Here is a 17,033-nt window from a genome sequence, read left to right on the forward strand (position 1 = left end):
ACCTGACCGCTGCACCCAGTCATATTTTTGAATTCTTACAACAGGACAAGTTGGCATATGAGATGCTTACCAAAAATCTGGTCTGCGACCAAGTTGGGGAGTATGAAGAAAAACAAAGCAGCAGATTTCTAGAAAAGGGGTCTCCAGGTAGCACAGGCTCTTCTTTCGCTGTCTAAACAATTTTTTACTTTTATCTTTTCACTTTTTTTATATGGTCATATTACTGTTCTCAGGAGCCGTATATATAAATGGCTTCATAATGGCCATGTTCTTGAGACCACCATTTTCCTGGAAGACCACTTTCCTAAAAGATGACCAAAGTAATATATTTGTAGAGGAGAAAGAGAAGGCATAAATATTAAAAAAGGACTTTACATCGAAGTTCACCAAGCCCTGTAATGTATAGACCGTTATACCTCATCTTAGAATTTATTGTAGCAGGGTTAGTGCTACCAGAATAGAGGAGGAATGAGGTGGTACAGATATTCAAGAAGGGTACGAAGGTGGAACTACCATCCATTAAGTTTACCATTAGTCGAACATGTAAGGTGCACAGGTTGTTAGTCATGCGCGAGGGGTTGCTGAGTTCCCACACTCTGGCACCAGACAATGTCCCGATTATCCTGTGCTATGCGTGTGTTGTGTAACACTCATGTTTTGGTCACAGGCCTCTGCTGTCTCTGGTTCCGCAACTTCAGGAACTGCTGAACATACATTAGGGGACATCAAATTTGTTTTATAATAAAGAAGTTAACTTAGCTGTCTATTTTTATAATATTGAAACATGTATTGGGCACAAACTTTTCCATTTTCAAAGTCCATAACACAGCAAGTTCTGATGTCCGAGCTATCCCTTTCCTCACTGTCATCTCCAGCCCCTGGGATACTCCGTCCGGCTCTGCAGCTTCCATGCGTCCCATTCTGGCTCCCTTATGCAAATCCCCAGCTGACTTCTCCTAGGAAGTTAGTGAGGCACGCTTCTCAGTGCCTCAGTTGGACCATAGGCCCCGGACGTTCCAGGAATGTCCACTCCGAGTTTATGGCTGACGTTCTCTTGTTGCTGAACAGCCCATGCTTCCTGTGCCTTGAGACATCCAACTACTGTTCTCTCTCCATCTAATCTTTTACTCTCGCTGCACTTATCAGGAAGTGTGTCATGTCGAACGCTGTTCACACTAGGGCGTCCGACAGACAGCGGTAATTCCACATTTGTCCACTATACGCTCAGTGGCGCCGGCTAGATTTTATCCAGGTTATCCAGGGTTAATCTGGCTGGTAATCTGGTTGGAGGCTGGGTCACGCCCATGGCCTTTAAATAGTCATTCTGGACTTTGGGCGTCGCCGATTATAGCTTGTGTCTTGTGCCTGGTGATCTCGGTCTGGAGTGGTGGTCTAGGAGTTGAAGTATCGTATCTGGTGGTGTATTATCCTTTGTCATATTTCTCCTTCCTATATTTGTGTTTATTTTTGCCCGGTGCACATTATAGTGTTTTCCTGTGTGTCTGCGGCGAGGTGCGTTTTTAGTTTTCCCTGTCTGTACTTTCTGTGTAGGTTGGTGTGTGGTCTTATCACTCGGTGGCGGGTGGAGGTTTCAGCATAGGGCTGAAACAAGAGTCAGGGTGAGGCCTGGCGGCCCAGACAAGCACACCATCAGTTTAAATTCTGGGAGAGGGACAGACAGGGTTTTCCCTAGTCTGAGGGATATCGCAGGGGCCCGGGTAATCAGCTTTAGTCTACCCAATACCCCCGTGACAAAGTGTTCCTCCTGTTCACTGGCCTTGCCCCTCCAACAGGAAGCTGTTACTGAACACATTAACTGTTTCTATCTTAAACCTGTCTACTTTGTGAACTTATTGTGCCCACCACTGCACTTTACCCAATCCTATCTTATAGCTAAATCTTAACCTATGTCCTATGCACTAATTTTATCCGTTCCCTATTAGTGATGAGCGAGTGTACTCGTTGCTCGGGTTTTCCTGAGCATGCTTGGATGACCTCCGAGTATTTGTGGCTGCTCGGAGATTTAGTTTTCATCGCGGCAGTTGAATGATTTACAGCTACTAGCCTGCTTGATTACATGTGGGGATTCCCTAGCAACCAGGCAACCCCCACATGTACTCAGCCTGGCTAGCAGCTGTAAATCATTCAGCTGCGGTGATGAAATCTAAATCTCCGAACACTAACAAATACTCGGAGGTCATCCAAGCGTGCTCAGGAAAACCCGAGCAACGAGTATACTAGCTCATCACTATTTCCTATCTATGAGGGCTCCTTTTCACTTGCGAGAAATACGTGCGAGTGTCGCATGTTAAAACCAAGCTCTGGTGCCGGCACTTGGGAGCGGAGCGTGCAGCTCCATGTGTTGATATGCAGCCGCACGATCCACTCTGGAGTGCCCGCGTCAGAGCTTGGTTTTAACATGCGAGACTCGCACGTATTTCTCGCAAGTGAAAAGGAGCCCTAATACATTTATCAGAACACATAGAGTCATTCACATATTATAGCAATGCATTAACCATGCACCTTGGTGCCTATAAGGTTCTATGCAATATAAAACACTTTTTCATATGCACAGGTTATAACCATTTTTCTAATCAAGTGAGAAGTACATTACCGTCCCGGTCACCCTCTTACAAACATAAGAAAGGCAACACCACACCTGTAATGGGTTCACCCAGGATGCTCAGCAGTTTGAGAGCTTGTCAATATAATGTAGTAAGAGAAATGCCATCACTTCATCCTTCGTAAGAAAACTCTGTGTTTATTGTAACTTTATTCCATATGTGCTAAAACCACTGAACACAGCTCATCTGGTTTACCATTTGTTTCACAACATTTTTGATGACCTTCAAATGTAAATAGCAGAGAACAATCTAATATACGAATAACCAGCATGGATTGATGAAAAACAAGTTCTGGCTAAGCAGCATGCTGGATTTCTATTGGGAGATAAATAAATGTGGTTGTTGGTCATGTGGCTGATGTAATATACTGTATCTTGAATTTACAAAGGTATTTAATACAGTAGCAATCAACAGCCTTGTACTGAGGCTTCAGAAGCAGGGACTAGGGGACTCTATATTCATGAGTAAAAAGCTGGTTAAGGATAGATTATGGGCCAAAATATATGAGTATGGACCTTTTTTGGTTCTTGAACTGGTGTGGAACTGTAATGGCATGGCAGGAATACTGGAAAACAAGGCAGGTGTAGACGGGTACGGCTGGTATACTGACAGGCACATCAGATACAGGCAGGTATGGCTGGTATACAGACTGGCATGGCAGATGCAGGCAGATACAGCTGGTATACAGACTCGCACGGCAGGTGCTGGCAGGTAGAGCTGGTATACTGACTGAAACAGCACATGCAGGGAGTCACGTCTGATATACAGGCAGGCAGATGCTGAAAGGTACAAGCAAGGACAGGCAGGAACAAGCAAGAACAAGCGGGTACTCTCGTAGGTACAGGCAGATACTAACAGACTGGGGACCTGAGAACTAGCAAACATGCAGACTAATTGACTAAGTACATTACTCAGACATCTCCCAACAGATGGAGGTGCCTTAAATAGTGTCTCCCAGCCATTGGCTGGGGACACTTTATGACGGTGCATGCTCTCTCTTTAAGAACCCTGGAGCACGCATGCTCCCTAAGCACAGTGCCTGGGGAACTGCAAGCCGTGTGCAGACCCCAGGCAGCAGGAGGAGAAGGAAGTGTGAAATGGGGGTTGCAGTGGTGAGAGAGTCGGCATCCTTGCTGGGCGTGGAGAGGATGGGAAATCTGCAGTACCCCCACTTTTATGCCCCTTCTTCTTCAAGCCCACAAGAAATCTCTCCAGGAGGAGAGGGGCATGGATGTTCTCCTTGGGCTCCCACGACCACTCCTCAGGACCGACCCCTCCAATCCACAAGAAAAAAAGCTTTTCCTCTTATCCTTTTTGTGGCCAGAATATTGTCTACCTTGAAAATATCTTCATAACTGACTGAAGCAGAAGTGGTAAACGGTCCTTGAAGAAGGAACTGAAAACGACAGCTTGAGGAAAGACACATGGAATGAATTGGGGATCCGTAAAGAGGTCGGGAGTTTGAGCAATTTGAGAACATCGAACGGACCGATGAAGCAAGGACCCAAGTTCCAGCAGACAGTTATAGCTATCCATAGAACTTTATAAGCACCAACTGAAGACAGAATTTATCCATGTAGCTTGAGAATGAAAAATCAATCCAGGAGGACAAAGAAGCAGATTTCCCTGCTAAGATGTAATATATAATTGCCTAGAATACTACTTCCTGCAATTTGTGCCAACTTCCTGTCCGGAGCTAAAGTCCGGAGCTAATGTCCGGAGCTAATGTCCGGAGCTAATGTCCGGAGATAAGTGACGTCAACAGTGTCCAGTGTCTGATTGGTTGCCGCCTGCTGCGAGCGACCAATCAGAAACGTGCCGTACTGTGACACACTCCGCCCGCCATTTTGGTGTGATTTTTGAATTTTTACCTCACAGCAAGTTTCTACTGCGTGGAGGCGGGCCCAGTGACGTTGCTCTTCAAGCTCCTGCCGAATTTCGTCAAAAAAATGATAATACCATTTACCAAAACTATATATATTTAGTTGTGAAGTGGTTCAGTGACATTTTCACACCAATTTTGAACTTTTGTTTGGTGTTTTCTCCATATACTGCCTATTATTCACTGACTGTTATACTGAGAGACTGCCGTTTATTAACCTCTTCTTTGCCACATTGGGTATATTGCTCTATTATTTGCCACATAAGGACATTGTCCATTATTGCCCAGCAATTTCTCTGCAATATAAACTGCCTATTTATTAATATCTGCATTCCTGCAAAGAACTATTGCCTATTATTAACTGGCTATTTTCCTACTACCTGACACTGCCTCTTATTAACCTGTTGTTTGCCACCACCACACTTAAAGCTGTTTAGCTTAGCCAACATGAGCTCTAATAGTAAGGATACTAATGACACAGAGCTAACAAGAATTGTCAAGAGCTGGCGAGTGCAGCCATTTTTTGTTCCTTCTTACTATTATTTATTAATTGTATTATTCTTACATTTGAATAAATAAAGTATATATGGATTCTAGACTCCCGATTCTTTAGAATCGGGCTGCCATCTAGTATATTATAAAGTTCCTTATTTTTCTGTCTACTATTAATTGGTGAAATAGAAATTAAACTTACATACTCTTCAATGATATTTTTGAGACCAAAAAAAGTAGGAACACACCTTATTTATTTTTTCGAGAAATGTAATACTAATGGATGGATGTTAAAATCATATTATACAACTCTAAAGAAGATTTTGAATACTCCATGAACTATGGGATTTTCTTTTTTGGGCAATTTCATCTGTTTTTGGGTGTACATGTTTATGCACTACGGCGTTTAGATGGACACTTACTATATTATTCTCATTTATTTATTCTATGTGGGCCCATGGATTAGATTAATTTGGACTAGATTAGATTTATACTAGTGGTAACATCATTTTGTATTTATTTTGTGAGGGTTTTTTTTTTGCATTTTTTTAACTTTTCTTTCAAGTTTTATCTGTCCCTTTTTCCATTTTTAGGATTACATTTAAATTTAAAATTTGAGTTATAGCTAAATTTGCAGACATGACCAGACCGGGTTTCAGTTCAGCCATTTGAATTCTGCCTTAAAATGGCAAACACAGAATATGGGTATGAAACTGAGATGACACAGCTACTGATGACTTTAATCAAGGCCATAATCAGCTGCATCTAAACTTTCATATATTTGGAAAAAGCCATTGAACACTTCTGGTTCAGTAAAGGTCTTTTTAACAGCTGGGTCCTTCAGCATGCGCTTGTACCAGGCATTGATATGTGGCATCTTCTCCAAAACTCTAGAGAAACAAAAAATAATGGGCATATATTCATGCACTGAAAATATGAAATCCAAAATCAATTATTTTAAATTTTCATTTCTACTCAACTTTTTTTTTCTAGTTATTGGTAAAATTACCAATAATAATTCTAAATTAATAAATCTACCAGGATCAAGAGGACCGGTCAGAATTCTTGACATATCAGACACTCTGAAACATCCATTTTTCTATTGATTTATTTCCAAATTTCCCAAATTTGAAGCAACTTGATCAGTTATCTCTGGCAGTCCAACAGAGAATGCAGGGGTACAAGCAGTGGTATAATGGTCACGGTCACAGGGACTGCGACCATGACTGGGCCCATGGAGGAAGGGTGGCCGCTGGTTCAAGCGCTGGTTCAAGCTTAGAGCTTCACAAGATACCGGATTATCGAAGACCAGAAGCTGACATAGACATCTAGTTACTATATGGGTCAATTGGGGGACATTATCACTGTATAGGGTCACTTAGGTGGCACTATTACTCCGCTATCAGAGGCATTAATAATTTTCCCCATTATTAATTTATAGTGTCACAATTTAGTACATTCCAGTTGTATCGATGTTGTGACAGAGTCACTGGTAAAATACTGGAGGGGAGATATGTGTCACTGCGCTTAATGGCGTCAGTGGTGTGAAACCAGAGTATCTTCCTCCAGCACTACGTGCTGTGAGGGTTAAGTTAAAGTTTCATACATGGGCTAATTTTTTAGTGGACATCTATAGAGTGGGTGGGAAGATGTCCACCGTATCGCCACCTGCACCGCCATGTACTGAGAGGACCTGTGTGATGTCACAATCATGTGGTCAGTCACATGATGGATCGGAGTCACATGGTCTAGGGTTTACGTAGCGGGCTTTCCAAGACAGCAGTGTGCAGTGTACCTGGAGAGGAAACACTCCAGGAAAATGTTTATTCCCATGTAGCATGCTAAGGACCTGTACCCTGGACATTGTACCCATGAGCGGGCTGAACCCCGCTAGGAGAAGGACTGTGTTTTGTTTGTGCTGTTTTGCCCAGAGGGCCGTGTTCTATTTTTCCCTGCCTGGTTTATGCTGCCTCAATAAACCAAGCACGTTCTTAAAGAGATAGTATTCCGTTTATACCTCTGTGTCCAGCAAAGTGAGACGCTCTACCACAAAGTATAAAAGGTGTTTGCTATAACTGTAGTGGTGATGAGCAATAGATGTCTATGTTTACTTTTTGCAGAAATTCGTTGTAGATAGAAAAAGTCATAGAGGTCTGCACTAGATGAATAAGAAATTGAATAACTTTAATTGGAGAGATCACTGGTGAGTCACTGGAGTTACATGCACTGTATACACTACATGCTATAAAAAGAGCTCCTGTATATTGTGACTGATGATCACTGTATTAAATACAAGTACACTTACTCTATACATTACATACTATCTACATAGACCCTGCATATAATGTTCTGATGATTACTATTACCTGTGCATTTATATTATATAATATATAAAGAGCTCTTGTGTATTGCTTGTACACTTACATTATAAACTCTATATTATCTGCAGAGCTCCTATGTATAATGTTACCACTGAGCACTGTATTACCTGTACACTTACACTCTATACTATGTACAGAGCTACTGTGTATAATGTCACCACCAGTGATCGCTGTATTACCTGTACACTGTATACTATGCACAGAGCTCCTGTGTATAATGTGACTGGTGATCACAGTATTGCCTGTACGTTTATGTTATAAACTCTATATTACCTGCAGAGCTCCTATGTATAATGTTTCCAGTGATAACTGTATTACCTGTGCACTTACACTGTATACTATCTACAGAGCTCCTATGCATTATGTCACCGGTGATCATTGTATTACCTTTACACAGACACTATACACAGCACTCCTATGTATAATGTCACTGATGATCACTGTATTACCTGTACACTGTATACTATATGCAGAGCTCCTGTGTATAATTTCACTGGTGAACACTGTCTTACCTGTACTTTGTATACTATACACAGAACTCCTGTGTATAAAGTCACTGGTGATCACTGTATTATCTGTACACTGACACAATATACAGAGCTTCTATGTATAATGTCACTGGTGGTCACTGTATTATCTGTACGCTATACACTATATACAGAGCTCCTGTGTATAATGTCACTGGTGATCACTGTATTACCTGTACACTGACACTATATACAGAGCTCCTGTGTAAAATGTCACTGGTGATCACTGTATTACCTGTACATTTACACAATAAACTCTTTATTAACTGTAAAGCTCCTATGTATAATGTTACCAGGGAACACTGTACTACCTGTACACTTACACTGTATATTATTTACAGAGCTCCTGTGTTTGGTGTTACTGGTGATCACTTTATTACCTGTACATTGACACTATATACAGAGTTCTTGTTTATAATGTCACTGGTGATCACCATATTACTTGTATACTATATACAGAGCTCCTGTGTATAATGTCACTGCTGATCACTGTATTACCTGTACACTGACATTATATACAGAGCTCCTGTGTAGGATGTTACTAGTGATAACTGTATTACCTGTATACTGACACTATATACAGAGCTCCTGTGTATGATGTCACAGTACATATTGTATGTGTACAGGTAATACAATCTACAGAGCTCATGTGTATGATGTCACTGAGTCACTAGTTACTCATGTGTATGATATCACTGTATTATCTGTACACTGACATTATAATCTCTATTATCTGTAGAGCTCCTATGTATAATTTCAACGGTGACCACTGTATTACCTGTACAGTATAATTTCACCTGTTTTCAGTATTATTGTTTCACTGTATTACCTGTTGACTTACAGAATGATTAGTTGGGATCTGATCGATAGGATCCCTGTGACCCTGAAAATGAAGAGGGTCACAGCAATGCGTCATTGTTGCGCCCCATTCACAGTTTTTTTCTGCACATTGGCATTTCTCACCAACTGACTGTGCAGGGAACTTTAGCTAATTAAATTCACTGAATGAAGCTGGCCTTCAGCATGTAGCCTGAGAACGCCTCTGTGCAGAAGAAAGCCAGTGAAGGATACAAAGAAGTGAAGCCGTGTTGTGGCCCCTTCCTTTTCAGGATCTAAGGGGTCCCATAGGTTGAATCCTGACCAACAATTAAGTGATAGTATATTCTAGCGATATTCCATTGAATCTATTCTTTCCAGATACATTTCTTTAACTCTCTAAATTTTGTTAAATGCCCAGTAGCAGAAGTTCACTTTATACAAAAAGAAGATATCTTCTCTCTTACTCTCTAACGTCCATTTGGAACTGTTCAAACCAGGGCCAGATCATGTAATCAATCATAGTCAAAGATTCTCCACCAATGTAAGGACTGTTCCTCTTGACAAGTGTCTGTGAATAAAATTTAAAAGGTGACATGAAAACTGTATATTGTGTATATAACAAAATGGTCAATAATTTTCTAATATAATAATTTTAGAAAATCTGTAAATTAAGGCCTTGTCCAAATATGTTCAGAATGAAAGCAACAATGCTGTGCCGGATCTGTTGCATTGCGGATCCCATGATTCTCAGAGGACCGTGCTCACTAACAATAAAGCCCATTGTGATTCCATTATGTTTTTTGGTCGAAAATAGTAACACTAGATTTTGCTCTCTTCTTTCTGACAGACGTGATGCAACTACAGGCGCAGAACTGCCGACACTGGACGTTACTATGAGTTGTCTTTTACCCTGTTCCACTGGAGGTCCCAGTTGATTACCTAAGTTGTGTTATTCCTTTGCAATGTAACATTGATGACTGATATGCCTTAGATATGAGTGATCATGTCATAGCTTGTTGATAATATGGGAGGAAAATTGTGGGTCAAAAATATCTTATGCAAAGCGTCATTGGGAATGGCAGATTGTTAGTACCACCAGTATGGTTAAGGGTTTTTGGATTGTCCTTAATAAGTTAGAATGCCATGGAGTAGCAGGAGAGATGACTTGGGCATGGGTCACTTCAGCAAGTGTCCTCAGCATTCCTGATGGCATAAGGAAGTGTTCCGTTCCTGTGAATGTCAGGCTGCTAGACAAGCACTTGAGGAGGAGTAGCAACTGCACCATCACTAGCAAGTGGGGGTGAGTAAGAACTCACACTTCTGAAAATGTATTCTTTGCTCAATAGTTATATCTGGGATCTGCATTTATCTGAAGAACATACCCATGTCACACATGACAGTATATTTCCATGTACCAAGAGTTCTCAGCAAGCTTCTGGGACCCACATATACCAGACTTTTCCTGTGGATATATCATAATTGCCCAAGATGGAAGTACCCCTTTAATAATGATAAAATGATTTACCTCTTCAAATATTTTTAGTTTTTCAAAAAACTTTGCCTTTAACTCGGTTGTGTCTTCATTTTTCTTCTTGGTCATGATAACATTGAACAATATAGATGGGATCTGAAGTAGAACATACACAGATATAATACAATTACAGCCCATATGGAAAGTCCAGTTGTATCAGTATAGTTAATTGAGCATCATGTTTTTCAGCCTCGTCAATTGCATTGTATAGGCTACACCATTAGGCTGCTTTTATACACCCATCTTCCACGGTCCGAATATAGACTGCAATGTCTGCACAGGCAGCAGGTGTCTGGACCTAAACTCAACGGAGGGTGTTAAATTAATGTAAGGAAAACCACGGCTGATCCAGACATTGTGGTCTGCACTTGGACCCTAAAAGCCCTATTCATGGAAGTGGTCTAAAGGGCTTGGAGTAATGAAAAGTAAAAACAAAATTTTTGTTTTATGTTTGTAGGGTTAGGACAACATAATCTAAAGAAAGAAAAGAAGGATGTTAGGTTATGAGCTCACAAAGTTATTTATTGTACTCACTTATATAGTGCCATTTGTTCCACAGCGCTTTGCAGACATTGTCCCCATTAGGGGTCACAATCTAGATTCCCTATCAGTATGTCTTTGGAGTGTGGGAGGAAACTGGAGAACCCATAAGAAACTCCGTACAGATGTTGTCCTTGGAGGAATTTGAACTCAAGACCCTAGTACTGCAAAGCTGCAGTGCTAACCACTGAGCCACAAAGGTACCATCAATAGTTGTACCTACTATAAACTCCTAGCACTAACCTAGATGAAACAAAGGTGCTACAAGATATACGATAGATGACCTGGTAGCCTGTGGCCATATTGTACATCTTCTAATTACAGTTTGATTGGTAAGAACCTCTCATGTATTTCATACCCTCTCAAAATCTGCAAAGTTCCTACCTCAGAGAAATGTTCCAGGAGAATCTTCTGTTGGGCTTTTTCGTAGGGATCGGCTGGGGTCAGTTTTTTTCCAGGAAAGGCGTCATCCAGGTAATCGCAAACAATTGAAGATTCGTAGATTATTTTGCCATCAGAGGTTTCAATAGTTGGTACCAGTCCCTTAGGATTTTTCTCAAAAAACCAATCCGGCTTGCTCCTCAGGTTAATGTTGACAATTTCATGTCTGAACAGAGAAAAGGAGAATGTTAGTAAGTGAAAATCATGTTTTAAAAATACAAGAAATGGTCACATTAAAATCACGACAGAAGAATAAGCTGTAAACGTGAGACCAGGGTAAGGCAGTGGTGTGTAAGCTTCCTCAAAAGAAATGTTGAAGATTTTGATAAAAAAAACAAAATACTACAAAAAATATACTAGAGCGGCAATGTGTGAACCTACCCTAAAATGGTTGTTTCATGCATATAAATTATCCACTAATGACAGGATAGGCAATTGTAATTACTTGGAATATAATCGATAAGGCTCAAACCGATCTTGAGAGTGGGGTTCAGCAAAGGCCCATTGAGTGGTATGCTGGTTGCGCAGCATCTATTCATTCTCTACGGGCTGAGTATAGCGATCTAACCCCCAGAGATCAAAAGTTATCTCCTATTCTTAGGTGATAAATTGCATACTTGGTACAACTCCTTTAAGGTTTCAATTAATTTAGAATAAGAGGAATGCTAACAAAGACATGCAGTCAAGAAACTGTACAAAATCCGTTGCCTACTTGATTCCTTTAGCAACCAGGACAAGCGATGCTCTTTGGACATACGGGCAGAATCTCATACCGTAGAGTCGAACTACTCCCTCTGGCACCGCTCCTGGGGGAGCGCAGCCTGAAATGAACTATATCCATTCAGTATCCAGATAGCAAACATACATTATCAAAGCCAGAACAGAGTCTTTTATGAAGATTTTTTCTGGGGCAGGATTTTTAAGAAGTTTCAAGTGAGCCTTTCATTCCCATTCAATCCAGCAAAGGATTAATAGATTTTTAGGTTGTAATCTTAAAAGGGTTCTTCCTAATCTAATTTGGCAAGTTGTGACCTATCTGTAGGATAGGCAATAACTTGCTGAAAACTGGAAGCCTAACCACTGGAACCCCAACAATCCAAATAATGGGGCACTGAAATGTATGGTAAGAATGGCGTTGAGGCCACACATGCCACAAGTAAGAAATAAGGTTCAAAACACGTTGGTGTTTTTGGTTTCTTTTTGAACGTGTGTATGATACGTGTATATAATAAAGTTGAGAGTGGTAGGATCAGATGGTCCATCTGCTAGACTGTTTACTACAAGTGATTGGGGATTGTCATAAAGTATTTCATCAGTATTCTTCTTATATGAATACAAGGCTCCAGGAAGTATAGAACTCATCGAAGAAGGTTGAGGAATAAAGAATCCAGTAAAGCTTGCAATCAGTATCCAAGTAAAGTTTCCTAAGGACTTTGGTAACTTAATTTTCAGGGATTGATTATTATGGAGTGAGAAGCACATTGGGGTTTCAGGTCTGTCATTCCTTCTGGACCTGTTCTTTTTGTAGTCTTCAGTCAGTCATGATGTTTGGCTGTTTCATTACTTGGAAAGCTACTGGATAAGACTTAACCTTTATTAGGTATACGAATAAAAAATACGACCACTAAATAACATAACAAACATAAAGGATCGGGGGAGGGATAAACCCAGTGCTCTAGTGAATCCTAACAACCACAGAAAAGGGAAAAAAAAGGGGGTATATAAAAACCAATACCTCTGGCAATACTATATGGTTGCTTTACCACAGCACACCGTGATGCATGTCACATAACTTAGGGTGTCCGGATAGGTGCATCCAAATATAGTAGGCTGTACCAAAGGATATTACGGTATGTGATCACCTGTATGATTGTCAACCTATATATCTGTTAATCAATACATATGACCTTTATGGTGGGTATTCACTATAGCCATCCACCCTATACTGTCACAGACTCCTCACCTTGTTAGGGTCCTGACAATGGTCATGTGTGCTTCTCACTACAACCTTTTAGCGTTCATAGGTTACTTTGCTACAGATATAGATTGAGCAAGATTAGTCATAGATATATCTGCCCCATACCATTGTTATCCTCTGTACCACCGCCTTACAAAAAACATGCCATCAGAGGTTTTATAGCAGCATAAGAGAGGTATATATACAACAACATGTGACCAATAAAGAACATGCTATCACTGTATTGTCCTAATTACGGGACCATGCTGCCTCATGAACATACATCCAGAGCGTCCCTCAAATAGACACAACAGTGTGGTCACCATTTCATTGCTCCAGCCCCTGTTACCTTCGGGCAATAATATATGCAAACTCTGCAACTAGGAGCAGTCATGTGTTGTATCGATCTCACCCACAGTTGGAGAGAGTTAACGTATCTCTCAGAAGGGTGAGCCTGCCTCTCATTCATGTGTAGCGTCTCCCGACGCGTTTCGTCCTAATGGGACTCATCAGGGGAGTAAAGACTGCCGCTTACAGAACTTACCCCATCTGTGATTTAAAAGCATTGACGGAGGCGCGCCATTGAGGCTCCGCCCCCAGCGTGTGACGCGTCTCCTGTACCCTTTTTTTTACAGTCACCCTTTTACTGTAAAGCCTACACTCCTGATTCCTACCTAACGCGGAGGTTGGCACCCTAAAAAGAACCCTGCGCATATGGCGCCCCCACTCAACGACGGCTAGCCCTATAATAACTGTCCCTATAAACCCTATACTAGGACAGATAGGGAGGAAAAACAACTAAATGGAACTGTAAGGGAATATATCCCAGCTTTTAATTGTTATTAGTGGGGAACAGGTAAGAGAAGTGTGGCTAGAGATATATTTTAGTAACTGGACACCTACCTAACGCGGGGGTTGGCACCCTAAAAACCTCACGCCTTGGCGCCCCCACTCCTCGGTGGCGTTAGGTAGGACTCAGGAGTGTAGGCTTTACAGTAAAAGGGTGTAATAGGGAGCCTTCCTTCATTCTCTTTGTGGGTATTTACAAAACCCACGGGTCGGTGGTGTCCGGTACTTTATTTATTTTTATTTATTTTTTATTACATTCTTTATTTACTTTTCTATTTTTTCCTTTTTCCTTTTTTTGCATGCCCATATTGCGCTGGGGTCTCTGTGCATCCCTCCTCCTTATGGCTTAGGAGGGCGTCGCATTGGTTTCATAAGTGTATCTATCTTGATGCATCATTCTTGCCTTGGTGAGCCATTTTTGCGGTGTTCGTAGTAGTAGTCAGAGTAATACTGTACCATATTAGGGGCGGATGGGACCGATGCAAGGATAGTGGTCTCATCTGTTCATGCATGATGCCCGTTATGCAGGCCGATTGTATATATTGGCGCATTATTATGGGGGCACTTAATGCATGAGTTATAGACCGTATAGTGGTCTTGTCTAACTGACACATAGGTATGGAGCACACATTTATCCGGTGCCAAGCGGCACACGAGAATGAAGTGGAGCGCTTGCTTTCCATCTCCATGACATCCTGCGTCCCACAGCTTGTACGTAGGCTCCGATATACCGGAAATGCTTTGCGCAGTACAGGAGACGCGTCACACGCTGGGGGCGGAGCCTCAATGGCGCGCCTCCGTCAATGCTTTTAAATCACAGATGGGGTAAGTTCTGTAAGCGGCAGTCTTTACTCCCCTGATGAGTCCCATTAGGACGAAACGCGTCGGGAGACGCTACACATGAATGAGAGGCAGGCTCACCCTTCTGAGAGATACGTTAACTCTCTCCAACTGTGGGTGAGATCGATACAACACATGACTGCTCCTAGTTGCAGAGTTTGCATATATTATTGCCCGAAGGTAACAGGGGCTGGAGCAATGAAATGGTGACCACACTGTTGTGTCTATTTGAGGGACGCTCTGGATGTATGTTCATGAGGCAGCATGGTCCCGTAATTAGGACAATACAGTGATAGCATGTTCTTTATTGGTCACATGTTGTTGTATATATACCTCTCTTATGCTGCTATAAAACCTCTGATGGCATGTTTTTTGTAAGGCGGTGGTACAGAGGATAACAATGGTATGGGGCAGATATATCTATGACTAATCTTGCTCAATCTATATCTGTAGCAAAGTAACCTATGAACGCTAAAAGGTTGTAGTGAGAAGCACACATGACCATTGTCAGGACCCTAACAAGGTGAGGAGTCTGTGACAGTATAGGGTGGATGGCTATAGTGAATACCCACCATAAAGGTCATATGTATTGATTAACAGATATATAGGTTGACAATCATACAGGTGATCACATACCGTAATATCCTTTGGTACAGCCTACTATATTTGGATGCACCTATCCGGACACCCTAAGTTATGTGACATGCATCACGGTGTGCTGTGGTAAAGCAACCATATAGTATTGCCAGAGGTATTGGTTTTTATATACCCCCTTTTTTTTCCCTTTTCTGTGGTTGTTAGGATTCACTAGAGCACTGGGTTTATCCCTCCCCCGGTCCTTTATGTTTGTTATGTTATTTAGTGGTCGTATTTTTTATTCGTATACCTAATAAAGGTTAAGTCTTATCCAGTAGCTTTCTATTATAATTTTCTTGGATTAATCACCCAGCTTATATATACTGTTTCATTACTTGGTTTAGAAAGGTGTGCAGAGCGTGGGCACATTAGGCTATGTTCAGATGGCTGTATTTCACAGTCCATATGCGGACCACAATGTGGGCATTGACTGATCGGTGGTCTGCTGATATGAACTTACACCCTCATTTATGCCTACAGGGCTGTAAATTTGGATTAGGAGACCTGCAATCATTCCGGATATCGACAAACATGAATGGATCATGAAACACAGACGTCTGAACCTGGCCTTAGTTGAAGATGCAGGAGGTGTCTGACCAAGAGATTCCATCAATGAGGACTGTAAAACTGCATTTAGTGGTACTGGTATAGGGTAACACAAGACCGTTTCATTTCTTACCAGGTGGTTGGTAGCAGCCGCCCGTATAGTCAGGGAAGCTGAGCCGAGCAGGGGCTACTTTGTGTTTTGTGCCCAGATAATTTAATTTATACATTGACAATAAAGATCAGGAGAAGCCATGTATGGTCAGAACTTCTGTGTCACTGTTACTGTATTTGATCTTATTTTGCCTACCATCTTCCACAGTATGTTGTGGTAGATATGTTTGGCAACCAAGTGTGACAGCCACATTGGCAAATACAAGATCAGCTATCCATCTAGCCCTGTTGATATTGCAATGATGCAACGTTTTGATATCATCAGTATTAGACCTGTGAGTTGTGCAATGTCAGCAAATATGAAATAACCTTGAAATTAACTATTTACTGAGACCATGAAAGTGTCCTTTCGTACAACCGAATCTACTAAGAGGGAGCGGAATCACAGCAAACATACACATCGGAAAGCGATATAAGCAACAACCGGCAATCCAATCCAGCAACATAATGAAGTTCCTCTTAAAGTGAAAACTCAGATTACTAACATTTCCTTTACAGTCTCACACTTACCCTTGGCAAAACTCCTCTGTGATCCGGTCATGACTGCGGACTGTCTGTTGCTGGAGAGACCTGTGTGAGAATCAGAAAGCACACATACATATGTCAGTCTATGGGGCACAGCTGTGATATGCTGCATATGAGGCCTGGCCTACCAGAAGGAAGCCTGTCTACGAGAGCCGCGTTCCCCACTGTCTATATCTGTGTCTGTGCCAGTCCCCTCCTCTCCCAGCTAAAGATCAGCCAAAAAACAGCTCCTCTGTGTGGAGATCTGCTCCCTCTGTACAGTGATTGTTACA

At 41.6% G+C, this 17,033-nt stretch overlaps 1 protein-coding gene across 1 annotated transcript; it reads right to left on the minus strand.

Annotated features, from left to right (window-relative positions):
• Positions 1–2,741: 2,741 nt before the first annotated feature.
• On the minus strand, positions 2,742–16,811 carry LOC138665889 (glutathione S-transferase omega-1-like; the record flags this gene model as incomplete). The annotated part of the gene is made up of 5 exons (XM_069753832.1): positions 2,742–5,888; positions 9,190–9,293; positions 10,251–10,352; positions 11,181–11,403; positions 16,747–16,811. Coding segments are annotated over 5 exons (645 nt in total), but the record flags the coding sequence as incomplete, so codon positions are not given.
• Positions 16,812–17,033: the final 222 nt, after the last annotated feature.

This window comes from Ranitomeya imitator, chromosome 2 (assembly GCF_032444005.1).
Source record: "Ranitomeya imitator isolate aRanImi1 chromosome 2, aRanImi1.pri, whole genome shotgun sequence".
Lineage (NCBI taxonomy): Eukaryota > Metazoa > Chordata > Amphibia > Anura > Dendrobatidae > Ranitomeya > Ranitomeya imitator.